The sequence below is a fragment of the Anser cygnoides genome, chromosome 16 (assembly GCF_040182565.1).
Source record: "Anser cygnoides isolate HZ-2024a breed goose chromosome 16, Taihu_goose_T2T_genome, whole genome shotgun sequence".
NCBI lineage: Eukaryota > Metazoa > Chordata > Aves > Anseriformes > Anatidae > Anser > Anser cygnoides.
Genome location: NC_089888.1, coordinates 2,090,001 through 2,117,777, shown reverse-complemented (window position 1 = coordinate 2,117,777; position 27,777 = coordinate 2,090,001). Strand labels below are relative to the sequence as shown.

General features: G+C 50.9%; 1 protein-coding gene across 1 annotated transcript; it reads right to left on the bottom strand.

The window, feature by feature from the left end:
- Positions 1–3,952: 3,952 nt before the first annotated feature.
- On the bottom strand, positions 3,953–23,795 carry OPRL1 (opioid related nociceptin receptor 1). The gene is made up of 6 exons (XM_048074788.2): positions 23,713–23,795; positions 22,335–22,454; positions 19,019–19,290; positions 16,317–16,598; positions 7,250–7,605; positions 3,953–6,987 (listed from the first exon to the last, which is right to left on the bottom strand). The coding sequence occupies exons 4-6, from the start codon at positions 16,541–16,543 to the stop codon at positions 6,464–6,466; spliced, it is 1,107 nt and encodes a 368-aa protein (XP_047930745.1). The 5' UTR covers positions 16,544–16,598; positions 19,019–19,290; positions 22,335–22,454; positions 23,713–23,795; the 3' UTR covers positions 3,953–6,463.
- Between the last annotated feature and the right edge of the window lie 3,982 nt (positions 23,796–27,777).

The window sequence follows — 27,777 nt, the reverse complement described above, 5'->3', positions numbered from 1 at the left end:
GGAGCCAGGCAGAGGAGGCTGGTGGCTGCTGCGGGAGGAGCAGGGATGAGACAGGTCAGAGCCTCGCCAGGCTCACTTCCATCCCTAACACACAAGGCGCTTTTCCAGGAAAACGCATGGAAGCTAAACCCCAGGGAAGATGCCAAAGCAAACTGTGGGGAGAGCAGCCCTGCTCGGCTTGCCATCCCCTCCGCCCCACCGCCGCAGGAATGCAGGGAGCAGGGATAAATGCTAGCGCCAGAGGTTGGGCTCGTTTTCTGCTCTTTTAAGCTTAATCCCCGGAGGCGAGTGATTATCTCCAGGAATTTTCTCTGTGGTTAAGCAAAGCAAGAGCAGTGCGATGCCAGACGAGGGGAAGTCCAAAATGCGTGAACAAATGACCTGTGCATGTGGAGAAGTTGCCATTAATGCCTTAAAATTGAGCAAACGTTAAACAGCCAAGTCACAACGCAGGATTCATTTCATGGGGGAAAGTAGGCTGAAAAGCCATTAATCTTGATTACCCATCGACTGCATGGCTTGTGTTTTTGTTCCTCATCACTGAGTGAATCAGCGTGGCATGGTCCTTTCAGAGCACTTAGAGCACATGGCAGACTGAAAACACACACAAAAATCGATGTTCATAGCCTGGGTAGAGCTGCTGCAAACTTTGCCGGGTCTCCTCTCTGCTGCCAGCAGAAAGGTGAGCTGATGCAACAAAAAAAAAAAAAAAAAAAAAATGTGGAAACATGCTAATTCTGCCAGCGGTTTCCTTGGGAAAAAATAAAAATAAAAAAAATTAAAAAATCAAGCTTCCTGCTTAGATTCTTGCCAATTCATCCTTCACCTCACCGTGTTCAAAATCTGCTGTTTGGCAGGGCTGGTGCTGCTCGGCTCTTGGCTCCCGAGCACGCTGCCAGGCTGGATGCCAGTGGTGGATGCGTGCAGGCAGGAGGGCTCCTCGCAGCTCCCCAGCCCCACAGGAGCTAAGGCCCCTTGCACCAGTAACATGCACTGGAGGAAAAACGCCTTTTGCTGCATTAATGGACAGGCTGAGTGCTCCCAGAAATTGATGCCGGCATGGTCTCTGCAGGCCGGATTTGCCACCCAGCTCCTAATACTGCAGGAGGAGGCAAGGATTGGGGAGTAAAGCATGAACGAGCAGCGAGGACATGCATAACACCATAATGGAGCCACAAATGATCCAACCTGCACTTTACTCAGGAGCATCCCAAGCAGCGCCAGCAAGGAGCAAGGGGATTTGCTTCCAGTGGCCCAACCAGCAGCTCAAGGACAGAGGAGCAAATACCCTGAAAGCTAAACAGGAGAGGCATTCTCCTAGGGTGAAGGTGGTCCTAGCTGGTTTGGGGTATTATTGTGCATTTTCTACTCCAGGGAGTGAGGTTTTTTGGTCGCTGAAGCAGAAACCTTGCCTGCAGTAGGAGAGGCAGCGGCTGCTCGCAGAGCAAGGCAGGGGAAAAGGCGGTCTGGGTGCCCCAGGCTGCAGAGAGCCCACATCACTCCTTCGCTGCAGACAGCTGGGACTGCGCTGCTTTAAGGGAGAGAGAGAGCAAAGTCAGTTTACATGGCTGATTAGCATCATCGTTGCCAAGATACATAACCATGTTGTTCTATTTATTGATCCTTTCATTCTGTCATGCAATATATCCAGGCTTCAGGGCAGTGAGAAAAGGAACAAAGGGAGTTCAGGAGCTGTGGGGCTCTTTCTGAAGTGTACCGACCCCGTTAGCAGTCCCTTCGCATGTCTCCTCAGTGCTCAGGAAAATCCTGAAAGTCCTTCTTTTGGAATGAGTCGTGGCCTTAACATGTATGTTATTACGCGCTTTAAGCAAAGGAGGCATGTAGCACTGGTGTAAATGGGCAAGGCAGGGGCATGCAGCCACTCAAAACGGATGTGCATCAGCTCAGACGTGGCAAGGAGGGGCTACAGATCCTCTGACATCACCTTCCACCCCCAAAAACCCTATGCCAAACACCAGTTGGCATCACAGCTCTTATTTCTTATAGCCCTTATATCTCTGTTCCTCACACAGCACCGTGACTCTCGGGTTACCGTCCGATGCTGAAACCTCCGGACCTCATTTCATTTTCTCGCCCTTATTCCAGCCTCGGGGCACGGCTCAGAAGGTTCGGGTCAGGGATGTGAAGCACCCCGGAGGAGCAGGGGCGAGCCCTGCAGCGCTGAGTGCCAGCGCTGCTCGTTCTGCACAGTCACGGTGATGGATCCACACGGAAACCCGGCGTGGTGGGGAATGCACCATCAGGGTACAGCCCGGGAGCCTTCCGAAGGAGGTTCTCCTTGCCGGGGGGAAGGAGAATTCTGCTCAGACACAAATACCCACAAAAATAGCCGAAGGGAAGCACGGGGAAATGAGTGGGAAAGCAAAGCAGAGCGTTTCTGGCGCAGCTTGCCTTGCTGCCAGGCTTCTCTTCTGAGCAGGTAGCAAGGGCTGCGCCAGCACCGGCTGCTTCTGCAGACCCCCTGCATTAAAACGAGGCGGCTGCAGCAGCGCAGCACGCCCACCTCCCTGCAAAGCGGCACGGGACGGGAGGCATCCTGCTCCCAGCACCCTGCGCCGCCCAGCCACAGCACCCCAAGTACCCAGCGAGAGATCAGAGCCCAGCTCCAGCTCCTTAAGGAGCTAACAAATCTTCCTCTGGAGGGGAAAATAAATAAATAAATAAATAAATAAATAAATAAATAAAGAGAGAGACATATTTACAGTCTAGCTCCTCACAAAAACACTTTGGAAATATAGCCTTGGCAACCTCTCAGCATTAGATAACGTCTTTATCAGGGCAAGAGTGGCAGGTGGTGAAGGGCTTTGCGGCTCCCAAGGGCAGTGGGCATTGGGAGGGTGACTTCAGCTGAAAATTCACCTGGCCCAGAGACCCTCAGTCTAATCTGGAGCTCAGTAAAAGATAGCTCTGCCCCTCCCCAGGTAAATCCTTCCCGTGGCATAAAACCACGTGAACTGCAGCGAGGTGCAGATTCGGCAGCTTATTGCTGCTATTAGAAATTGTGGTTCGTACTGGGGGAAAGTTCTCAGCAGAGCAGCCTGGGCAGAGGCAAAAGGAGACGTGGCGCCGGCAGAGCGAAGTATCCCTCAAAAGCCAGAGCTTTGCCCGGAGGTGCCGGTGCTGTAAGCCAAGGGGAGTCCTTGGGGAGAGCTCAGCTCATCCCTCCCTGGGCCTCCACAGCCAGCAGCAGCAGGGAGAATGCTTAGGACGTTAATAAATTCCACAATACTGAGTAAAGTGTTTTATTTTATGGCTTTGCCATAAGAACTCACCCCTGGGTACTTATAATTAACTGAACTAGAAAAGCAATAAAGATTTCAGTGTGTTTTTTTTTTTTCTCACCAATTTTCTCTCTTTTTTTTTTTTTTTTTTTTAAAAAATTCCCCACTGTTAATAAAGAAGCCTCTGCTGATATTTACCTGCCCGGGTAGGAATATTGATCTCCATGCAGAGAGAAGACACTTTCCTTATTGCACATCTCACTAGATAATCCGTCTTTTCAGGCTGCAGAATATTGCTTTGGCTTTGTTTTCAGAGCAGTGCTGTAATTCCCCGTCCTGCACGGTCCTGCCCAGCCCTGTAAACCCAGAGAAGAGGCAGCAGGGGGTCAGGAAGGGCTTTTTCCAGGCCTGCACCCCAGCAGCTGGTGCCCCACGGGACCCAGAGGCCGTGGGGTGCGGGCAGCTCGTGTCCCTCTCCAACCACCCATTTTGTAGCTTCTTCACATCTTCTGCTTCCAGGCTGCCTCCAGACAAAGCCAGCGTAATAAACGTCCCCCCTGACCTCAGTAAAAAGGGACTGGGTGCTTCGGTGGTGTTGCATGCCCTCAGCAGTGGTTTGGGTGGAGAAATAAGCCCACGTGCAGGCACCCCAGCAAACAGCCCGCTGATCCGTGCGCTTCAGGCTTCCCGACTCCGCATCACTCCAAGTACACGGGGTTTTTATTTTCCTTTATTAAAGCACACAAGTAGCCACCCAGGAAATTGTCACTTACACTGCAGTAATTGTAAAATCATATCAACACAACCATTTCAGAGGAGAATTAAAGAGCCTGTGCTCCAGCCGGCCAGCCGATCACAAGCCTTTAACTCTGTAGGCACAGTACAATAAAGCTTTTGCTTCCAGGTTTTGTTGTTCTTCTCATAACAAACTCCACTGAGCATTGAACAGAATGCCTAAACACGTTCACTGCAAGGGCCACAGAATTACCCAAAAGCTCAGTAAACACACATTTATTGGGTACTTGATTACGCGAGATTGTTGCAGCATAGTCATTATAACAAAATCCTTATAAAAAATGCCAAACACTGGGATATCTTCAGAGGACATAAATCTATTTAAAAACGCAACCAGGAATTACAAAGGGAGCGTGGCTGCTGCTTAGCCTGAACTAAGGGGCTCCCTCCTGCTCCTTCGCAGCTCTGCAGGAGGAGCCCAGCAGCCGTGTCCCAGCTCCACGTGCACCCAGCACCCCGTGCCCAGGTGATGCTCGATGCTCATTTTATCATAGGCACGGATGCAGCCTGCCAGCAGCGTGGTCCTGGGCAGTCTCCTTTGCATGCCCGGGGGCTGTACGAGATTTCCTGGTGAGTGCAAGGGAACAAACATCCATCGCAAAGTGCTTAAAGTGCCCAGAGCTCCTCCTCTCCCTCGGTTATTCAGGGGAAGTGCTACTTGTAAAGTTCTCTCTGGTACCCCTCCAGATTCCCAATCAAACGCTAAACAGTGTGAAAATCCTTCCAGCTTGCACAGTTTGCAAGGGGTCTGGGTCCTATACATGGGACACTGGAATTGCATCTATATTTTATATTTTAAGCCCAACCATAGGGGAAACACTCTACATAGAAATATAACATTGGATTCTTTTGTACAGCATATATAAAGAACATGACAGCATCAAAATATTGGTGAATCAATACATTAAAAATACAGAATCTCATAGACCAGAGCACAATAAATATATATTCAGGTGAAATCTGTACAGTTTGGCCGATGCCGCTGTTTCACGCGTTGGGGCTGACCTCCCCTCTCCATGCAGAGGTTGCTGCTTCACTCCCCCATCAGCACCACCAGCCACCCCTCCCCAAGGCTTCCTGGGGCTGTTGTGCTACAAAAACACTAGTCTGCTGTCCCTGCCAGAGCAGAGGGTGTTCAGTGGTTAAACTCTTGGGGAATACTTCCCGAATTTCATTTTACATCAGGCTTTGGGAGAGGAAAATCAGTCTGGTCAGCAGGAGGGGTGGTGCCTCAGCAGCGTTTCCCCAGCTCTCTCGGCATCACGTGTGTCATTTCGATAAAAAAAATAAACTGCTTTTTGTATGGTCTGTACACTGTTTATCTGACACGGAGCAGGTGGGACTGTTTTAGGCTGCCCTTCACACCAGAAACACCCGTGTCTCCTGGAGGAGCCGTCGGTCTGATGCTCTGAGCTGGCTTTCCGCTATACATAAGTACACGTGTACACAGGCCACTTCATTCCTTCCCCCTCTCAGCGAGGAGGGTCACCAAGGCATGCTTGGCAAGCCAAAATCCTATGCCATAGCTGTACCCATAGCAATATAGAGATGCTTACGCGTATATACAGACATTCTGTCCATTATTACAACGGAAATACAGTGCTAAAAAAAAAAAAAGCAATAGCAGCATGTAAACGAAGGTGTGTTCATTTCATCTGTCTTTTCTTCCTCCTTTTTCTGAGCTGTGCTCACGGGCTTTGACAGCCGCTCCTCATCGCCCTGCTCGGGCGGAGGATTTTGCCGCAGAGCTCCGTCCCCAGGAGCTGCCCTTGTCCGCCCGAGGCTTCGAGCCCCGGCTCGCAGCCAGGCGCTCGCCTGGCTCCCGGCAGCTTGAATTTCCCTTTCCGCCAGCTCTGCTCCCTCCTCTCCCTCCCCGCAGCCTTCCCTTCGCGATGACTCATCCTGGAGACGATCTTGGGTTTGCTCCGACGGCCGTTGCCCACTTTGGCTTCAGCGAAGTCTAATTTCAGAGCAGTGCCGCAGGAATAAAACCATACGCGAGCTACCTGGCGAGCCACACGAGCTGATAGTCTTAACTCAGGGAGGAGAAAAAGAAACGGAATAGTCTGCATTTTATCTGTCTCCCAGCAGCAGAAGCGTAAGATGCAGGAGCAATGCCTGTTTTAAACCCTTAAATCCTGAATTCTCCATAGCGTTGCAAACCGTCAGGGTTTCACAGGAATCAAAAGGCTGATTTTAAAGATGTTCCTCAGTGCAGCATACACCGGAATTAAAAATACATCAAACTGCCTTTTTTTTTGCATGCTCTTGCGGTGTCCAATTTTCCCAACCCCCAAAATTATTTCCTTGGTTTCTTGCCTCTCAGTTCCGAGGCCCTGCTAAAGGGCCGTTATCTGAGTTAGCTCTGACGTGGGGGTGGTTGGACTCTGCTGGGCGACAGCCACCATGGGAATTTCCATGCCTAGTCAGGCCGGATTGTTAGTCCCCTCCGAGTTCTTGCAGGCATAAGCCACATCCTTGGCGATGCTGCACATCCTGTTGGACATCTGCAGCTCCGTCCTGAAGGCGCTGGGGAAGCAGAACTTCTTGAAGCACGCCTTGAAGTTCTCATCCAAAAAGGCGTAGAGGACGGGGTTCAGGCTGCTGTTGGCGTACCCCAGCGCCGTGCAGAAGCAGGAGATGGCCAGCTCGAGCTCGCTCTCTGCCTTGGCTCCCAAGCACTGCACCAGCACAAAAATCTGGATGGGAGTCCAGCAAATTATGAAGACGGCCACCACCACCAGGACCATTCGGGTGATGCGCCTCAGGTTTCGGTCCTTCTCCTTGGAGCCTGAGAGCACGCGGACGTTCTTGAGCCGTCGGATCATGAGGCTGTAGCAAATGGTAATGATCAACACAGGGATCATAAAGGAGAAGAGAAAGACACAGATGCCAAACACTGGATCCCAGTAATCCACGGGTGAAGGGAGCTTAATTAGACAATCGATTTCTGCAAGGGAAAAATAGAAAGGAGAGGAAGTTCAGCAAACCCATATCAGGAACAGAAACATCTGCACTTTCTCTTTGGTTAGGTATGCTTAATACAGAAAAAAAAAATAGCAATGAGGCAAAGACAAAGAGGCCAGGGATAAAATGTCTGTACGGCAAGGAGCTCAACCCACTGACTGCCCCTCTCAAATGGCTCTCCAAGCCCGTGGCATCTCCTGCCCACCGCCATCAAACTCTCCCACCCCGGATGCCTTTTGACTGACCGTTGTTTTCATTCTCTGCAGATCCCATCACCATCGCTGGAATGCCAAAGACAGAAGCCAGTGCCCAGATGCAGACGTTCACCACCTTGGCCTTGTGGGGAGTGCGGATGTCCAGGGCTTTGATCGGGTGGCAGATCGCGATGTAGCGGTCGACGCTCATCATTGTCAGGGTGAAGGTGCTGGTGAACATGTTGTAGTAGTCTATAGAGATGGCAATCTTGCAGAGGACATTGCCAAAGGGCCAGAAGCCCAGGAATGTGTCCGTACCCTGGAAGGGTAAGGTCATCAGACACAAGGTATCGGCCAGAGCGAGGTTAAAGATGTAAATGTTGGTTGCTGTCTTCATCTTGGTGAATCTGAAATGTAGAAGTGAGCAATGGTTAGAGCTCCAGCTGCCCTTGATGAGCAATGGGTAAGGCACTGCAGTCGGATGAAGAGGGCATTCTGTCATGGTAGGAAGGAGACACTGTATTTTTCTAACCAAAAAGAAAAAAAAAAAAAAAAAAAAAAAGAAGAGAGATTGAACACTGCCCCTTCCTTTCTACCTCCCATGTGCTCATTCCCAGTTCCTGCAGTGATGAAAATGGTGCTTCCACGCACAGTCTTACAGGCAGGAAAAGCTTATTCCCATAGACTGCACGGAAGGACAATGAAAGCCTGAGGCTGTCAACTCCTATCATGCTATTTGAAAAATGACTTCAATAAGACTAATCTAGAATTTCATCACATATGGCTTCATTATCTTAAATACTGGTGAGAGCTTTAGCCAGTAAGCTGATTTGAAAGGCATCATATGGTCCAGGGGTAAGTTGATTAGCCACTTTCTATAGGCTCGTAGCCAAAGACGATGGCTAACATGAGCTGTAAGACCTGGGTGAGATGGCCAGTCCTGGTGAGGAATGAGATTTGTATCAGACATCAAAATATCACAGTGGATCTTCCTAAGGAAAGAGACAATTTGGAGATAAAGACATGAGCCGAACTCCAAAGGGTTTTTGTTATTATTATATTGCTTCTATCACATGAACTGACTGCCCCAAAAGATTCACCTTGCTCTAATGTTGGTCATCTCCTTTTCACACATGGGAAGTGATGCTGGGAAAGATGTGATCAGCTGCCCAAGGATGCATGCAGAGCGTGCAGAAATGGAAACTCAGCTGTGACTGAGCCTAACCTTTCAGCTCCAGGATGCTCCTCTCATGGACACAGAGAGCTAAAACATTAGCATTATTTTAAATCTTCAGTTCATCTATCATTTACTATACTAATGGCCTTTGCAGAAGCGTTGCCAGACATGGCAGGCAATGATATGTTATTAATCGAGGGCAAGTTCATTCGGGAGCAACACTGAAACCCATAAACTACTGCACTATTTCCACTTTGCTAGGCACTAGAATATTATGGGTTCTGATTTGACCTGAAATGCTTTAGGTCAAATTAAGTGAGGACAGCCAAGCCAAGGAGCAAAGGAGCCCACCTTTGACCTTGAAAGCCAAGGGAAGCCTTTGGAGTGAGTGAACATTGGCAGAAGCACCTGAGGGTCTCACGTGAGCCTGAATCAGGCTCCTCCTGGCCCAGAAATCACAGCCACCAAGCAAGTGGTGGGTTCTTAGAAAGCCTCCTCAGATCGGATTAATTTATATAACCAAAAGCAGTAAAGGAAAAATACCAGCGTCTTTCCTCTTGCAAAGGGATGACCGAGCAATACACTTCGCAAAACCAATTCCACCTGGAAGCTGCAAAGGTTTTAACACCTCGGGATTTCCTGTGCAATTCTGCTTTAGGAAGAAAGGAGCCTCCAGTGCCACCTACACCAGAGCAGCAGCACCGCAGGGTGGGGTGGTTTTGCTTTCTCATTTTTGGCATAAATGAGGTAATTTAAGTAGTGGAAATGTGGTGGATCCGTGACTGGATTCAGACATTTTCCCTTCTGGGTCAGCAGCTTGTGTCAGTGGTGGGGGGAAAGAAATTAAATCATTTTTCTGTATCAGCACATAAAAATACATAAAAGTATTGTCAGCTCAGGCTTCAGGAAATTATTCAGTCACCTAAGACTGTCTTAGCAAATGACCCCTGGGAGCTGTAGACTGCCTCTTTGCCCTCGGACCAGGCTGATCCTGCCTTCCTGCAAGCTTGTTCCAGTCCATCCTTCCAGGATGCAAGGACGGAGGCAATTCATCACCGTGCCTCTAACTATGGCTTCTTTTACTGACGTTATAACTTATGGGAATAACAACTGCATTTTTTTAAAAAGATGGCCCACTTAACCACTTGGGGGAAAAAAGAAAAAAAAAAAAGGGGAATTTGGTGTGAAAACAGGCAACAATCCCCTTGCATCTACCACTACGGCTGGACCCATCCTGCATCCACAGAGGACAACACTGTCCCCATCGATGCGTGCCCCTGTCCCCAGCACAACGAGAAGTCTGGGACATCTCAGCTAGCCCTGTCCAGGCTGCGAACCTCAGCTCTCCATCCCGATCCCTCCACCCAGGAGGCTTCGCTGTCCCCTCCCTGCTGTCCCTGTTGTCGCCCCCTCCTCGAGGTGACAGCGGAGCCACCTCCCCTCGCTCCCTCCCACGCAGGGAGGATGTGCTGGGGGCAGCTGGCCCACCGCTTGCCTCCTTCAGCTGACCTTCAGGTGGATTCTGAGCCTGAATTTTTTGCTTTTAACAGGTGGAGAAATTCATTTACACCTAATTAATTACTTCTAGCTCCGCTTCTCTCTGCACGCTGAGAGCCAACAGCCATCATCCCAACAAACCAATGTTCCCAAACATTTCCAGAATGTTCAGTACAAACAAAAATCAATTAATCATTTCTCTGTGGATTAACCTTCCTTTTCTTTTCCCCCGGGAACTGAGAGTGTTCTCTTTCTTAATCTGCACCAAAAAAAAAAAAAAAAAAAAGACAAATTAAACTCTCAGGCTGTAGGAGGCACCTAAGACCCCCCCCCTCCCCAAGCCCAGCTCCGACTCAGATAAGCCTCTGGCCCCCCTGGAGGACATCACCTCCCTGCTGAGCCGCTTTCTTGCTCTTGGTCACAGAGGCAATTTCCTAATGGAGCATCTCCTGCAGGGCAGCCCTGCCAGTTCTCAGCTCCCCATCCTGCTCCACCTTTGCCACAGACGTAATCCTTTTGCTCTGCTCTCGTGTTCTCCCAGCTATCGAAGCCGAAGAGGAAAAGCATGGGGATAGCAGCTCTGCGCTTGGCTTCCCCCTTCTTTTTGCTAAGTGGGCCCCAAGCAGCGTGACACGGGGCAGATCCTTCAGGGGAGGGAACCTGCAGCTTGGGAGAGAAGGAGGTGGGAAGGCAGCAGCTCTTCTACCTGCTGGGCTTTGAGGTCCTGTTTTTGGCAGGGATGGATGGATTCTGCCCCTGGCTGAGCCTCAGGGCAAGCTGCAAAGCTGTTGTTTTGGCATCACTTCTCCTGTCCACCCAGCTACCACAGAACAAGCCGCTCCAAATGCCCCAGGGGTAAGCACCAGCTGGTTGCAGCAACCCCAGAAGCTGAAAAGGAGCTGCAGACACCAGGGTAGAGGGGACAGAGCAAAGCCTTCAAGCCCAGGGGAGCCATGAGCATCACCTCCAGGCGCCCTCTGCCTCTTCGAGCCTTTTGGTGACGATGCTCTAACTCCAGCTCATTGGGATGCAGACAGTGCTGTTCCCTCGAGCAGCTCCCTCTGTCCCCAGCAGCCTTCGCTGCCCTTCCCGGACACGCAGAGGTCTGCAGAGAAGCAGGGAAGCAAAACACAGCAGAAGAGGCTCAGGAGGGTTTTTGCAGAGCTGCTCCAACCGTGACGGTGGAAAACAGCACCGGTCCAGTGACATCTCTGCTCCCAGCCTGCCTGTAGCCCATAGGTTGTACAAAGCTGGTATTTGATCTGGCACGGACCATCCTGGTTTGTGTCACCCCCGCTGCACACCCACACGGTGCCCTGCACGTCCCTGCCGCTCCGATCGCTGCTTCAGAGCCAGCTCATCCTGAAATTCCTCCCCAGCCTAAGCCTGATTGTTCCTACTGGTTCAACAGGCCACAAACAGACAGCAAATTTATGAAGCGAGCTTAAAGCATTTTGGACTACGAAGCCAGATGCTCCCACAAAAGCAGCCTGCATCACTGGCACATAAAAGCCTATTAATTACCTGGCAGGATGGTGACTGACGAGCAGGGGTTAAGGAGGCTGCCGCCAGCACCACGGCTTTGGGACAGGCAATTTTCTTGCCCTTTGAGTCTCAGCTCAGTGTCTGGGTGACAGCTTTGACAAATGAGTGGTGCTCCCCTCCAGGAGCCTCTGGGGAATGGTGTCAGGAGCCAGCACAGACAGGGACAGGGACACTGCGTGGCCCCGACTGGTGCCATGCTGAGGGCAGAGGCTGGGCTGCTGCTGCAAAAACCTCTGCAGCTCACCCAGGGTCTCGCAGGGGGGCTTGGGGCTGCCTGCGGTTTCAGGAGGGCGTTTGCCAGTGCCTGCTCTGCAGCAGGATGCACTTATCCCCATACACACGCCGGATCTGCCTCTGCTGAATTGCTCCAGCCCTAAATGCCGCCCCTGTTCCTGGGAGTTGCTCGGTCCCTAAAAGTGCTAGGAACCAAGTCCCAAATTAAGCATCACTCAATTACTGTTGCACATGGGTGACTCCCTTCATCTCATCCCACCAAAGCCAGGGGAAAACAACAGCATGGGCCTCGGAGCTGCGAGCAGGAGGCAGGCAGGGCTGCCACAAGCCTTGTGGTCAAGTCCCTGGCCTGGGGGGCAGCTTGCCCAGCTCCGTGGGGACCTGCAAAGGAGAGGGCTACACATCCACCCCCCGCAGCGCCTGCCACAGGGACTCTCCCTCCCACTCTTATCATTCTGTACAGACCCCTCGGCACGGGTTTCCCTTATCTACAAAGTGCAACGATTGTCTTTGTTTTGTTTAACCAGGGAAAACTAAAAAGAGGCAGATCCAGAGCGAGCGGAGGTCTCAGATGGCCTCGCTGGCATCCGCTGGCTCCGCACCGCATTAAACACTCACTCAATTTCAGCTCCGAGACATGCAGCTGGTCAACGTTCTCCCATTAGAAAGCTTTCTATTAAGAAAGCAGCATCTCTGAAACCTCCTAATTAACTCCATTTTCCCTGTCTCATCACAGCCAGCTGCCCTCACCCCCCATTCGCAGGGATCGATGCAGGTTGCCAGCAGAAGGATGGATGGCGCAGCCCTGCCCGTGCTCCTCAGCATCCTGCAGCATCCCGGCCCTCCTCCTACAGCTGCAAGCAGTGAATAAAGGGTAGGGGTCTGCAGCCCCAACCTACCTAAAGAGCTGCCTGAACTGCTCTGCAACCATGTTCATCAACAAGGAGAGCTGAGCAGCCCCAGTGCTTTGCTGAGTGCTCTGGGCCCCGCTGCAACAGGGGAGAGCCCTGGCACAGAGGAAGGCAGTTGTCTTCCTCCACCCCATGATGACCCCATGGCAAAGAGCCCTCGAAATGAGGCGTCACTCCCAGGGAGGCTGACCCAGCTGAGCAGATCCGGCACCGAGGAAGGGAGTCCTCCAGACGATCGCTGCTGAGCATCGCAGCAATGGGATGGAGAGGGGACAAGAGGGCTTCCCAGGCCAGCAGCTGCGTGGTGGCCCTGCTCCCTTTCCCCGGCACACCATGGGCTGTGGAAGTTTGGGGTCTTAGTCCCTGCACTGCAATGCTGTGGCTGTCCTTGCACCCCTCAAGGTGCTGGGCAGCTGGGTCTGCATCACCCCCAGCCCGTGGCGCAGCCTCAGCAGCACCACTGTGAGAACAACGCATCTCCCTCTTTCGGAGTCATCTCCATCTTTTCTTCCCTGAAAACAAAGATCTTGGGCATCCAGCATGGCACAGTTCAGTTATGAGGGATCCCAGCAGCCTGTTTTCCCCCACTCTCTCCCCAAAACCCTCCCCGTGTCGTGCTGTTCAACTCCTCGTTGCACGTTCATTAAAAGCAGCACAGGAAATATATGCAGAAGAGAGCAGACAAACAGCAGAAGGGAGGGAGGGGAGGCATTATCTCAACTGGCAAGGAGCTCCACAATGAGCGAGCAGAACAAAGCCGCAGACGAGGCAGATTTCCACAATAGGCCCTTTACTGTCCAGGAAATTGTGCTCCTGACAAGGGCCCTTCTCGGTCTTATCCAATTAGTTCTTCAAGCACTAGGAGGCGATTGGCAGTCACATGGTGACTGTCACTACAAATTAATCATTCCAAATGTTAAACGACTCCAAATATAATAGAGATGTAGGTTGGCTTCTACAACAGAGGGGAAAACCCAGAGGAGGCTTGGAGTTCTTATTTTTGTCTGAAATACCAAGAGATTTTAAACTTTTCCCTGAGCTGCAAAAATCTCATTCAAGAGGAACAAACAAGCCTTCCTGAAGGCTCCAATTTTCTCGAGTGCTGATATTAGACTCTGTGTTTCCCTACTCCATGAAAAACAGGAAACGATTACTGTCTACATCACCAAATCATTCCTTTTTTTGTGGAAGATAACACACCAGTTTCTTGCAGCTTGGGTAGCGTGTTGAAGTCTTGTTATCCCTGGTGAAAGGAAGGATGAAAACAGTTTTTGAAGGATCCACCGTAGTGGGTTTGCCAGTTTTGTCCATTAATGGAAGAGAAGATATTTTTGAGAATCCCCAAATCCCACGTTGGCTTGCCAGCAACCAACTTTCAAGCCCACCGAAAAAGATGTAGTTTAAAGCATGAAGCCCAGGAGCACTCAGGCTCCAGTCCTGGGAGAAAACCTGTGCTTGAGAAGTCAGCCAGGCCAGCAGAAGCAGCCCCACACGTCTGCTAATTTGGCAGCTACATATGAATTTACATACTTGACCATGGTCGGGTTTGAGATACATGGTTTGGTTTATCATATCCAATCCAAGGGTAAGGGCAAGGAAAGCCAGGAAAAGTTTTTTCCTGAAACCAAGGAAATCCTTGGCAGGGATGACTAGAGGTTGCAGTTACTGAGCCAAGAAGGGTCATTTTCCTGGGGGCAATTCAGTGTTAGTCTCAGCCAGTGGGGTTGAGCTCCAGGAGATACCGATGGGGAGAACCAGAGGGAAACAGCAGCTTCACCTACACATGCTTTAGTTTAGTTATAACCTCTCCAGTACATTATTTAAGTGGTCCTTCAAGGACCACATAGAAATATTGGGGGAAAAAAAAGACTGATCAATACCAAAAAAAAAAAAAAAAAGACTGAATGAATAGTTAAGTCTTTATATATAGGATTGTACTGGGTAAAATGGAACAGAGAGAAGGGGAAGAGGCCTAGGTGGACGGGGGGTGATGCTTGTCTTGAGCTTTCTATTGTTTAAAATGAGTAAAAACTGAGGACAGAAGTTCCAGGGGAAATTCCAGGGCTAAATCCCCCTTTCTTTTCTTGGTTCCTTTTATCCACTTGCAAGGTATCCGAGCCAAAAGGATCAAACCTGAAGCCACCATTTTGAAAGCGTGGCCCTGCACAGGCACGGCACGCGTCCACCCTGACCAAGGTGCTGGTTTGGGACATTTACGTTCCTGGCAAGAGCAACCACAGCCCCGGGCAGCAGACAGCAAGGTCCTGCCATGGGGACCCTGTTCCTTAGGGGAAGAAGGGACTCTTCTCGCCAGGGGCCAACACTTGCCCATGTTCACAGCCAGCAACGTGACATTGACATTTGTGAACAGAAACCATCGCCCGGCCCACTTCCGTGAGGATGAAATGATGGTGGCTGTTCACGTCCCGTGAGACCTCTGCAGGCTGTGAATAAATTTCTGCCAGAGCTTCTCCTTCTGACACACACCTAAGGTTTGTACGTGCTCTGGGCGAGGACTCCCTTCCCCTGCCTGCACACCAGCTCAGGCACCCCTGGGGGCTGCACGCCGTGGACAGGGACTTTTCCCTCGCCCGTTCCCTACCGACTGCTCTCACGTGTGCCCACAAACGCTGTGCCTACTCAGATGACTTTACTACAGTAAACAACTACAAAACTACCCAGACGTGGCACTGCCGCACTGCCAGCCTCCTCTGTGCTGATGTGAGCCCTTCTCCCTGCCATGAACTCGTCCCCAGGAAGAGCTGACAGGCACCCTGATGAACAGGAACGTCCCTTTGCCCTTGTAGCAGTGATTTAGCCTCCATCTGCCGACCTGTGATAATCTTTGTGAAGGAGAAGACAAGTTTACCGTGTCTTTTCTGAGCTGGCAGCATCCACCTGCACCAGGAACCTGCTAAGATATGTGCACATACGATGGAAGCTCGCTCCTTAGCATATAGGGCATGGAGATCAGAGAAGGGCTGCTGGCGTTTGACATAATCATAGCCCTGGCAGTTGCAGGAACTCATTTTGTGCTTACAGAGGGGAACAGGGTTTCTGATCCAGGGGCAGGGAGAGTTAAGATGCCAGGAGCATGCAGGGAGGTCAGAGAGTGCTGCTGGTGCCCCTTGCTCCATCCCTCTGCAAAGGTCCCTGCTCTCCCAGCTCTGGAGCAAGGAGTTGTCCTCATCTCCGCAGCATCCTGACACATCTTATTTATTTCCCCAAACACTTGGAAGAGCTACACCTATTGTTTTCTCCCCTGTAAAAGTAAGACTGAGTCTCCCAGCAAGTCCTTTCCCTTGGAATTAGATTCAGCTTTGGGAAAGGGCAGCTCCCAGACGGAGCAGCACCTGCAGCTGGGTGCTGGGCACCGTGCAGGAGGGAAATGTCCCGCTGAGGACCAGGCACATCCCGGCAGCTGGATGCTCCCAGCACTTTGCCCTCCCCAGGGACGTGCAACTCCCTGCCTGGCAGCTTGCAAAAAGCCCCACTTTTTGAGCAGATCTGAACACTCTGTTCCATTCTCTGGCTTAAACTTTAGGAGGCACCAAAGGGCAGCTGAAAGCTGGTGGGAACCTTCATCGCGCCTAGGAAGGGAGAAAAACAAAATAAAACCAAAACAATGCAACAAACGCCACACCATTGCCCCTGAAGCACATTGCAATTACCGGGGAAGCACCTGTCTGCTTCTCCCCCAGCACGGATTCAGAGGGGGAAGAGATGCGCCCCGGCGGCTCCCTGCGGGTCCTACCTGACGATCACGTACATGACGGAGCAGTTGCCCACCAGCCCCACGATGCACACGATGGAGTAGACGACCACGATGGTGATCTTGATGCTCAGCGGCAGGAAGCTGTCCCCCGTGCTGTTGTTGAACCAGTTCGTGGGGAGGAAGCTCAGGTTCAGCATGGAGGAGTCATTCAGCAGCTTTCGCAGGTCGGGGTCTTCCAAAATGTGGGCAGGGAAGAGCGGGTCCATCCTGAGCCTCCAGCCCGCGCCGAGGTCCTGGAGCACCGGAGAGAGGGCGTGAAGTCTGCGGATGAAACGCGGGATCACAGCTACGGGAGAGGGATGATGTATTTATCGCTGGGGAGGGCACGGCCCCCCTCTCACCTCCCCAAGAGCGTTTTAAGGGGATGCAGCCCCCGGAGCTCGGTGCACCCCCAGCACCCCGAGGCTCCCGCGTACCTCCACACCGCCGGTGCAGGGGACTGCACCACGCCAGCCCTCCCAGCTCTTCACGCTCCCAACCTGCCTCCCCCAAACCAATTGCGGCTGGGAGACCCCACAGGCAGCTTCGTGCCCCCCACACCTCCCCTCTTTGAGCCACCGCAGCCTCCGGCCGGGGCTGGGGGCTCCCCCCAGCATCCCCCCGACCCCTGCCTGCTGCAGCCCTGCGGCATCCCCCGCAAAGCGGCAGGAAAAGCTCAAAGTTGGGGAAAAAAAAAATAAAATAAAATAGAATACCAAGCCCCCGCTGGCTGCTTACCTGCGTGCGGGTTTCCCCTCTACCGCATCCAGGCACCCCGGGGGGGTTTTGGGGGGGGGGGGGAGGGGGGGGGACAAAGCCGGGCTGGGCACAGCCGCAGGGGCAGGGGGTGTTCGGGGCAGGCAGGGCTGCTGCCAGCGCAGGGGGCTGCACCCCCGGAGCCCCCGTTTTTAAGGAAAAGGGAGGGATGGGGGGAGAGAAAGAGGGAGGGAAGGAGGGAGGACGGCGGCTGGGCAGAGCCAGCCCCGGCTGCCTGGCTGCTGCCACTGCGTAAAACCTAATGCGGGGGGGGTGGGGTGGGGGGGGGGTGGAAGGAGGGGAAAAAAAGGAAATTAAAAAAAAAAAAAAAAAAGGAAAAAGCCAAACCCACCAAAGGCAAAGCGAGCCCACACCTGCGTCCTCCCCCTGCCGCTCGGAGCTGCGGGCTCCCGGCCCCCCCCCCTGCAGCCGGGGGGGGGGGGGGGGGCTCCAGCGCCGGCTCTCGCCTCCCACCATCCCCCCCCCCCCCCCCAGGACCCCGCAGCCTTACCTGGGGTGGGATCCCGCAGCCGGGCGACCCGGCAAATTGCCCCCTGCCCTGCCCCCTGAGTGCTGTGCTAAGGGGGGGGGGGAGGCAGAACGGGGAATTGGACCTAAAATCTGACAAAAATGCGAGGAGGGCTGGGAACCGGGGGGGGGGAAGCGCGTTAGGATCCCGCATCCCGCGAGCAGGGTTCGCTGAAGGGCGTTTGTAACCCGCAGCCTCCTGCTCGTGGGATCCCGGCTCGGAAGGATGCGGTCCTGAGGAAGCTGCAGCGGTGGGATCAGGGTGTAAGGGTTGGGGGGGGGGGGGGGAAGCCATGCGGACCCTGCCCCCAAATCTGGCCCTGGGGGATCGGCACCGACAGCCTCAGGTCTGAGCTAAGCTCTGCCAACCCCACAAGCAGGGCACAAAAGGGGGGTTTTTGGTCTGGTCCCAGAGCAGGGACAGGCTGACCGCAAGGACTAGAGCCTCCCGGTCTGGTGCCTCACCCTCTGGTTCGGTCAGCAGATTTTCTTGCAGAAGCCATTTCCCAGCAGCTTATTTTGGGGGTGCAGTGACACAGGGGTCAGACCCGATTCAGGGCACGTTGCTACCGCCCACAAGGAGATGGAGAAAAGGAAAATGAGCTCCTGGGGAATGCTGCTTCTATTCCAGAGCCCACAGAGAGCCCGACGCAGAGTTGCTTGTGCCCAGCAGACACCACGGATTGCCCTTCCTGCTCTAATTCCACTTTAAAGCTTGTCTGGGGATATTTAGCACAGAAGCTGCACCTTCCTTACAAGTAATGTAATGGTGAGGGACCGCATGGTAATTTTCCTGACTGCTTCCATAAAAGCAGGTCCCTGCTCTGACAAGGAACAAGGGGGAAAAGCATGAACCGGAGATACAGCCCCCCTGTGAGATACAGGAGTGCTTGAAGAAGGGCTTTTTGGTCAGTCCATTAATGAGAGTGTGAAATAAATACTAGACCAGACATTACTTTAATTGTTAATGGATTGATTCTCAGAGGCTGAAGGAAGGACAGCAGTAAATCAGTGCGAGCGCCTGGCTGGACAGCCCAGGAATCTGTGGGAAACAAGTGCTCGTAAATTCAGCTCTGCTCTGCTGGCTCCCTCCCCAACAAGTGCACTTAGCCCTTCTCATTTTATGCTAATCCAGCGCAGCAAAGACAGCATGTTTATTTGTCGTAGGGCTTACTTTGACCTCACAAGCCTTGTGTTTCGGAATAAGGGCTGTAAAAGAGGATCAGGATTGCTACCTCAGACTACAGAGAGCCAAGATGAGTTTTGTCCCAGACACAAGACACTTCCAAAAATCCTCCTCCTCCTCCTCCCATCCTCCCCCACACTGCTCAGCCATGTCCTCTCACGCAGGAAAGCCCAGGATATTTGTGCTGCACCTCCAGTCCCAACCCCTCTGTTCCACTTGAGTTGACCCCAACCTTAATTCAGTCCTGAAGAGTGGGATTTCCAAACGCCTCACTCTATCTTGCCTCCTGCTCTTCTCAGCACCCCAGCGATGAGGGGGGCAGGCACCATCTCAAGAGCAGGAGACTCGACGGATTTCTTCCTCATCAGAAATCTTCCCCACACCCGCTTGGGACTCCGCACCAGGGCTGAGAAGGGAGGCCACCAGGATTTCATCTGCGACCCAAAAGGACTTCTCCCAGCCTGTTTCTTGGAAAAAGCCATCATTTCTTCTGCTTGAGGGTTTCTGTGCAGACAGGAAGGTAACAAAAGCCAGAAAAATAACAAGCCAAAAATGCAACCCTTCTTCCAGGTGATAATTACCCAGAAAGTGCACATGAAGGCAGCAGATGATGCTAGGAACAGATGCTGGATTTACAGAAAGCATCCAGAGCATCAACATGCAATTCAAAAACACATTCACACTGCAAATACTGATTTACCCCTCCAAATTTCCACTGAATATCTGCAAAATAAGATTCAAACCAAGAGTATACATAAACTTGGTGATGAATTGGGTAAATAATTTGAATATCCATAGCAGATTAGAACTGTTCTGGAAGTGACCTTTGTGCATATTCAGTTTGTTTGCTGAATTTCCAGAGGATTATAAATGCACAGCCAGGGCCCAGGCATATTTTTTCCCTGCTTGTTTGGTGGACACATTCTGGCGGAGGCAAAACCCCAGGTTTTCCCTGCATACCTACATCACCTGCCTCAAAACTCCCAGCCCACCCATAGCCTACCCAGTCGTGGGCAAACAAATCTCATCTATTCCAACCGAATCTAGTTCAAGTGCCAATATTTGCAGTCACTGTTGTTTCAACTAGGTTAACTTTGCACGCTGTTCCTCATCACGGAGGATTTTTGCTGCTTTTGCACAAAACAGCCCACAGCCACCTGCACTTCGTAATAGCAACAGCCCACAGCTTTTTGCCTTTCCTTTCAGGAGGTGAAGATATCTGTGCCAAAGCTGTTTTGCCACCTTCAGCACAGTTTGCTGATCTGTTTAATCAAGGCCGTCATGAGCAGAGAATTAATTTTGCAAGAAGTGAAATCATTTCTCACAGAAAAGTGCCTAAGCTGGAGAGGCGAGGCCGGAAGGCAGGGGGCACGCAGAATGCCCTGGACCAGCCCGAAAGCAGAGGTTCAGAAATCCATCCATCAATCCCAGGATGCTGGGCATGTGCCAGATGTTAATTTGTAAACGTTTGCACCCTAACCATCAATGGTGGGTGGAATTTGTTCTTTGGACATTAATCATTACATAGAAATTCAGCAACCACCACCAGCATGCACATACAAGGAGACAGCCTCATTTCTCCCACTGCTGCCCATACCATGAGCACCAAACACATCTCTGGTCCACAAGCACGCCCTTCTCCCACCAGAAGGGACGGCACTAGCAGCACATCTCCCTTGGTCAAGCCACTTGCTTCAATCATCATAAAACTGGGCTCAAGCTGTTCGGTGGGATGAGAAGCAGAAGCGAAAGGCAGGTAGATTTCTTCTCCGCCATTAAACATTTGTAAGACTAAAAGGTCTTATTTTGTGGATCAACTATTCATGTTTTTCAGTAGTCAGCTGCTCATAAGTCCCAAATTCACCCCTCCAGCAAGAATTGCATCCCAGAAGCATTCCCTCTTGCTCCTTATCCCACCCTCATCAGCACTGGCCTTGCAAGTGCTTCCCTGAGCTCTCTGCTCACCCCCTCCTGCTTTTTGCTGTTCCTGAACAAAAGATGAGCCCAGGAAAGCCCTGCAGCAGCTCAGGCTGGCTGTGACCTCCCCAAGGCCAACATCACCAGGGAGCACTGGAAGGTCTCTGAGCATCGCTGCTCCCTTCGCATGGTCAGTCCTGAGCAGGGACATCGCTGTGCCTGCAGCTGAGCAGGGAGAGCAGCTCCGGCAGGCACCACAGTTTTCAGCGAAACGTGTAACACCAAGGAAAAAAAAAAAACAGGCCAGGTACTGGGGTTAGTATTAAAAAAAGATTGTGTGACAGCTAGAAGTTAGAGCAAGAATTTTCCAGAGCAGGAAAACCTGCAAGCAAATATGGAAAATACCTACGGTGGCCGAGCCATGGGAGAGCACAGGGAAGTCACTGCTCGCCCCTGCATAGGTTGCGCAAGAAATGCTGGGTTCAGTTATGAACAGACTGCTTTACATAATGTTACAGATCTATGGCAAACAGAGCACCAGAGATGCTGGCAGGAAGTAATGAATGAAAAGTCAGGGCAGAATGAAAAAAATTGCCTCAGGCCCCAGAACACCTCCCCAGAGTCCCTTCTACAAGGGGACTCAGCATCACTTCAGAGGTGGTGCTGACAAATTCTCTTCCTTTGGCTATGCTATAAATCATGTAACAATGCAAGGCGAGAAAGATTCCAGAAGTGGATTATCTACCTTCCATTGCTGATAGACTAGTCTGAAACATGAGAAATAACATCTATTAAAATAGGGGGACATTGACTTCTTCAATATTTGCAATCATATGTATTCATTGCAGCTTCTGTACTTGCTCCATCAGACTCCTTTTGGAGGTGGCAGAAGCCTCTGCAGATCCTTTTTAGCAATGCTAAGCATCAGAACTACTACATTAAAAAGAAATAACTTTTTGCAAGGAGCAAACAGGGGCCTGGAAACAAACACCATGGGAAAAAAATGTTCCTCCTGACCAGCTTGCATTGGGATGCTCCTTAAAGCCCACCAAGGGGAACGGAACCAGCAGGATGTCCCTGGCCATGCCCCCACCTCTTCCTCTTCCATGACAGATTCTCAGGGAGAGCACATTTGAGATGATCTCAGGACACCCAGTGGGATGATGGTGGGGGTTCAGTCCATTGCACAGAAAACTGATCCCAGTACATCCCACCTACTCTTGGACCTAGCCATAAACAGCCCATATTTTGAAGCCTAGCAGCCGCCTGTATTTTGAAGAATAGCATGTGTAGTGGGGAGCCTGATCCTCGCTGCTTACAAATAATTCGAGTGGATCACGCTTTTACCAAAAATTCATTTAGAGCAAAATCCCCGAAGCTCTAACAGAAAAAAGAGTACATGATGCTACCCACTTCACTGATATTTTATTGTTTGCTATCATTATTTGCAATTTTCCAGGGACTGATCATTTCAGGTGATTGTGAATGTGGCCATTAACAATCCTCTCTGCAACATTATATTCCTTTTTACAGCCTCATTCCTTTTTCCATCTCAGACCCATCAACTTTAAAGTGAGCAAACCCCTCCGCTCTTGTAACAGAAACCCTCCTTCCTCCTGCTGTTCCCTCACCTGGGAGATGGCTGATGTTTCTCACCATTCTGGGTATGGGCACCCAGCCTCCAGGGCTCACTGTCGTGGTCCACAGCCCAGATGCCAGTAGCAGAAGGGTTCAGGAAAAGGAAATGGCCCCTGTATGATTTACACAGGTGCACAGTAAGTCAGAAGCAGATGACAAATGCAGATCCTCCAAACCCCATCCCAGCATTTTAGCCTCTTGTCCCTTAGGGAGGAATACATCTCTGTGCTCAGGTGGCAATCTTCACAAAGTCCTTCTGAGCAAGGACCTGCTTTTCACCTCTGCACTGAAGTCATTTTACACAGTGAGCAACAAATTGACCAAAAAAAAAAAGTCTAGCATCAAGGTATTCAGTGTCCATTTGCTTCCTTCTGAGCTTGCTTTCCTCAAGGCGGTGTCACTCAGGTTCTTGCTGTTATTTGGATCAATAGCAAGAGATGCCTGATAACTTGCTTTTGGGCACTTTGCTTTCGCAGTTCTGACCCACCTGAGCACAGTGTCAGAAGTGCTCCCTTGCCCCTTTTTCTAGCAAGAGGAAGCTATGGATGTTTACTGAAAATTCTGAGCAACTGCAGAGGGAAATATATTCTCATAAGCTTTTGAGAGGTTTGAATTTTCTGCCTTGAAAACACTCCAGTCTCTAACAAATCTATAACTAAAAAGCAAAAAAACAGGGGAAGACAAATGCCTTTGAACCATCAGCTAGGTAAAGAATATGTATGTAAATAATATGCAACAAGCAGCAGCTCCGCAATGCCTTGTCCCATATGCTATTTATGTGACTGTCATGCTCGCTCTGAGGATGTCATGCAAAGAGCCATGCCAGCAGTGCTGTGCATATGCTCCAGCTCCCCATAATTTTATGTGGGATTGAGAGGCAACTGCTCTGCCGGGATAAGTTGGTTCCAGCAGAGCCGTGCTGCTTTGCAGAAGCCAAAAACACAGGGCCTGAAGGTTTGACAGAAGAGGAAAGCGCTTCTAAATTGTGTCACAGAGACACCAGGGATGGCACCAGGCACACATGGCAGCAGGACCCACGCACTGAGTGGGCAGAGGCACAGCACTGGAGCAGGGCCACGGCTGGGTGGGCCCCCAGGATCAAGCAGGGCCCCCCCCGAAGCAAACAGGCCCCCATGCTTGGGAGCCACACGAGCCCCACGCTCACAGCACCGTGAGGCCTACTCCCCTGCATAGCCAAGGCTAGGCCAATTTCTGAGAAATAATCATCTGCTTTTTGGCAAACAACCTCCCCATTGATCTACCATTGTCTGCTGCTCAGGCACCCCTCCCAGAAAAATTATATTGCTACCCAAAAAAAGCGATGCCCTCCAGCAAGAGCCTCTTCTGCCTTCGCCCCAGCCAAAAGCTTACCTAGAAATGGCTTGGTCCCACTGCAGCTGACCCACTTCTACACACCTCTCGCCCACCAAACCTCCTTCCCCCAGCCCACACAGCCTTTTTATCCCTCACCTGCCCAACCCAGTGCTGGGACCAAATGGTGGCACCTGGGGCCGCTCTTCCCCAGGGGCTCCCCCAGCCTCAGAGGGCTTCTTGTGCAAGGGAGAGGTTTGGGATCTGGTTCAGCAGAAGCACCAATGCTGGGACCAAGTGCTGTGATTAAGCCAGGCCTTTGAATGTGAAAAACTGTGTGAAAAGTCCGGGAGAAACAGACATCCTACTACAATTTCCACTTCCGAATGTGAAAAATAGTGTGAAAAGTCTGTAAGAAATAGATGCCCTACAGCAGTTTTCACTGTTGGGCTCTCAGGCACACAACAGGAAGACATTAACAACAGCCCTTAAATAACAGGACAGTTCTTTGTTTTCCAACCAGGAGGCATAAGGCTCCTGACAGGCCCCTGGTGATGGGGCAGGCCTTGCGGCAACATGGTCCAGGTCAGGCTGGGGAGAAAATCATGGAAGCAGAGGGTGTCACGGGAACCCCTCAGTGCTGGTGCCCCTCAGCCCGAGTTTCTGGGCCCCTTGTCACATCCCACAGAGCACGCACAAGATCATTTAGCTTCATCTTCTCTCCTTTTTCCAGGCCTGCGGCCTCCATCACCTTCGATGAGGCGGTGAGCAGCGCCACGAGCTTCCTGCTCCCCGTTCATCGCAGCCCCTCGCAGCGCAACCTCTCCTGGCATTTCGTTTGCTCTGTTCCAGACGGTCCAGCTCCAGTCCAAACCAGATCAGATTTCACCTGGAAACCAGCCCAGGTTGCTGAGAAATTCGGATAGCATCAGCAAATGCTAACGCCTTCTCAGCCCACGGCTGTGCCCAGCTATCGTGTTGCTCAGCTCTCAGCAGCATCAAGGAGTGGTACCGCTGTGACACAGGAAACTGGGAAATTTCACACGCTTTTGTGAAATCTTCCTATTATTTAGGTTACTTTACACTACCTGGAAGTGTAAAGTAAGGAATTTTTACTAAAGTAAGTAAGGGAGTATTTTAAAGGGAGTTTTTCTAACCATTCGGCAATTTATGTGGGACAGGAAAATTATTTCTTCCCCACATTTCATCTAGTCATCTGAACTCCAAACCTCTGTGCTTTGGAGTGATGAAGTAATGACAGAGCTGCCTTGGAGAACTTAGAAATAGCCGCAGACATCTAATTCCTCTGGGAGCTCACTGAACTATTTCTGAGGACACTTTGGGAGACCTTTGCCACATCTCTCGTTGTTGTTTTTGTTATTACTGTATATGTTGACCACTTCCAGCTACCAGCCCTGATATGTGATTAAAGCTTTCCAGTTCTAAAGTAATAAAAACTGCAGAAGTCAGGGACAACCCTGGGAGCAATTTCTCCTCTCTGACCCAACACCCTTTGTCTGATGGCTTCTGAGCTGCCTGAGCTTTCACTGCACATTCATATATCTCAGTATTTCCCCAAGACTGGCTATTCCAGGAAAATGTTCCTAAGAGTTCTTCCCAAGGTTTCCCCATGGCTGAGGTTTGGTACAGATGGATTAGATCCCTGTTCTGCATTGAGGGTCAGTCCAGGCGAGAGGACAGGCTCAGGTGCAAAAGAATCTCCCAATTGGTCTTTAAATTAAAAAATATTAGCAATAAAATAATAATTTTAAAAATGCCCCAAAATTATAGGGCTCTGTTGAGAGCTTTTCTTTGTATGAGATGAACTGATGAGTTGGAGCAGCACCTCATGTTATCAACTGGTTTTATGAAAATCTAAATGAGGGCTGAGGAAAGGGGAGGGAAAGAGAAGGGAAACGGCATTTTTAATATTGCTCCTGGAGCTCAGGGTCAGTCATGCTTCTGGAGGTTTGGGTGTGTGCTTTCCTTCAGACTTGTACCTTTCACAGAAGATAGACTAGGTTATACAATGTATTTGGAGTTGCCTCTGCTAACTTTAAACTAAATACTGCAGCAGTTCGGTGCCACAGTCACCAAGGGTGGGGTTCGGTTTTGCACAGGGATGCTTTTTATTGCCTCCTCATTGTGAATCTAGCAGTAACATTTAAATGATTTAACAGTTCTGCCTTATTCCGGTCCTCCTTGACCTTGTTTCTGTCATTTATGCCTTCAGGTGATGAGCCATTATGGAGCAGCACCTACACATCCCATTAAAAATCCCCAAACCTGCAAAATAGGTTACTTTGTTCCTCCTGCCCAACACCTCATGAGCGCTTTCATCAGTTTTGCAAATCCCATTGGAACCAGCAGGTGATGCTGAAGCAGAAAACATGGAGTTCATTCTGCCTTCTATTAGGCTTGTATTTTCCTTCCATAAAACTCAAAAGTGAGAAAAACACTGTGATCTTGGTGGGGGATTTAGAAAGTGTAGGATATAAACGATGACATGTAGCATATGGCTTTGTTCTCACTATCTAGTCAACTGCAATCCCTGCAAATACACATGGGACTTTTCACACCTACCATGGAGTGAGGACACCTGAAAGAAAACAGGGAGATTCCTCTCGTGGAAGGTTAGTGGGGTCTAAGGTTTCCTTGAGCTGATGTTCTCACAGCACTTGCACTTCCCTGACCTCGCTGTGACATTCCCGGTGCAGGACAGACACCACATTTCCCCTTGCAAGTCTGCAGGTGTTGGAGCAGTCATTGCATAAAGCAGCTGTGTTGGGGAAAGAGACTCGTGTTCAGCATCTTCCTAGTTTCTACTGCACTCCTCTGCAAACATAAAGCAGCACAGCAGATGACCCTGTCTCAGGCAAGAAGCAGTGGCTTTTTCTTTTCCAAGGCATGCATCATCGGCAGTTTGTGGGGGTCAGCTGATCTGCAAGAGTCACTGGAAAATCGTCCTGATGGTCCTCCCTGAACATAGCAAGGGTTGGCAGCGCTAAAGATGCATCTCTCTGGGACTTTCATTCGCTTTTACGGCTTGAATTAATTCTGCATCTAAATATTTCAGCTGAGATCTGCCTCTGCATGAGGTTGTATGTATTAGATAAAAGGAGAAGAGATGTCATCAATAAATATCAGCAAAAGCCCCTGCTATTGCCAGCATCCCCTGAGAGATAGAAATGCTCCAACATCCCTCTCCAGCACCCACACCTAGGGGCACCCACACACGCTGGCACACGCAGCTGGTCAGTCCTGGCCACCTCCAGACATCCAGCCGCCACATTTCCCAGCTGGTTTACAGCCACCAGCTGCCACCAAGGGCAGCACAGCCCAGCTGATGTGGTAGCACCTTGCCCTGCAGACATTCACTGCTGAAATTGGGGCAGTCCCCGTCCCAATGCCCCGCTTGTCATTTGCTGTCACGTGCAAAGTGGGAACACCTGGACTAAACGGCTTTTGCCTAGAGTTGGTCTGCCAAAGTAGCCCCAGGAGGAATAACTTGTTCTATTCCCTTGCCCGTGCCTTGGTTTTTCCTTCGCTGGCAGCTCAGGCGTGTGACGTGTGCTAATTTTGTTCAGACAAAATCAAAAAATCAAATCAGTAGATTTACCAGAAACATTACACTGTGGGGAAGAGACACTTGATAGGCAGCCTCCACTCCAGGGGATGGGAAACGCAAAAGATCTTCCTGACAGGCAATGACATTTGCAAGCGTTGCCAAACTTCAGTAGCTGAAGGGGAAGCAATAATCTTTGGTATTTCAAGGGAACATTTAGACACCTTCAGTCCTGTCCCATTCGCTGCCAGGACCAAGATCCAAATGCTCAAGGGAGCGTGGAGGTGGGCACCAGCAAAGCGGCCAGTGGCTCCCAGCACCCCGGTTTCTGTGTATTTGCCACATTGCTTGTAAATTGGGAATTGGGGGCTGCAATGCACTGGTTCGAGCATGAGTATGCACACGGATGGGTGTGCAAAGAGTGTGCACACACGTCTTCGTCCAGTCGTGCCGGATCTGATGGACAGGGCATGTTTTGCTCCCTGTATTCCTCATTGACTTTCCTGCCCAAATCCCAAATGCTCTCTGTTAAAGAAGTTCACCACTGTACCCAGCCACTT

Bases quoted from the DNA above. Each gene is read 5' to 3' on its own strand.
- OPRL1 (XM_048074788.2), bottom strand. From the start codon at position 16,543: ATGGACCCGCTCTTCCCTGCCCACATTTTGGAAGACCCCGACCTGCGA. The intron at 7,606-16,316 runs GTAGGACCCGCA...TCTACATTTCAG, and splicing joins GTCATGTACGTGATCGTCAG to ATTCACCAAGATGAAGACAG. The intron at 6,988-7,249 runs GTCAGTCAAAAG...TTTCCCTTGCAG, and splicing joins TGCAGAGAATGAAAACAACG to AAATCGATTGTCTAATTAAG.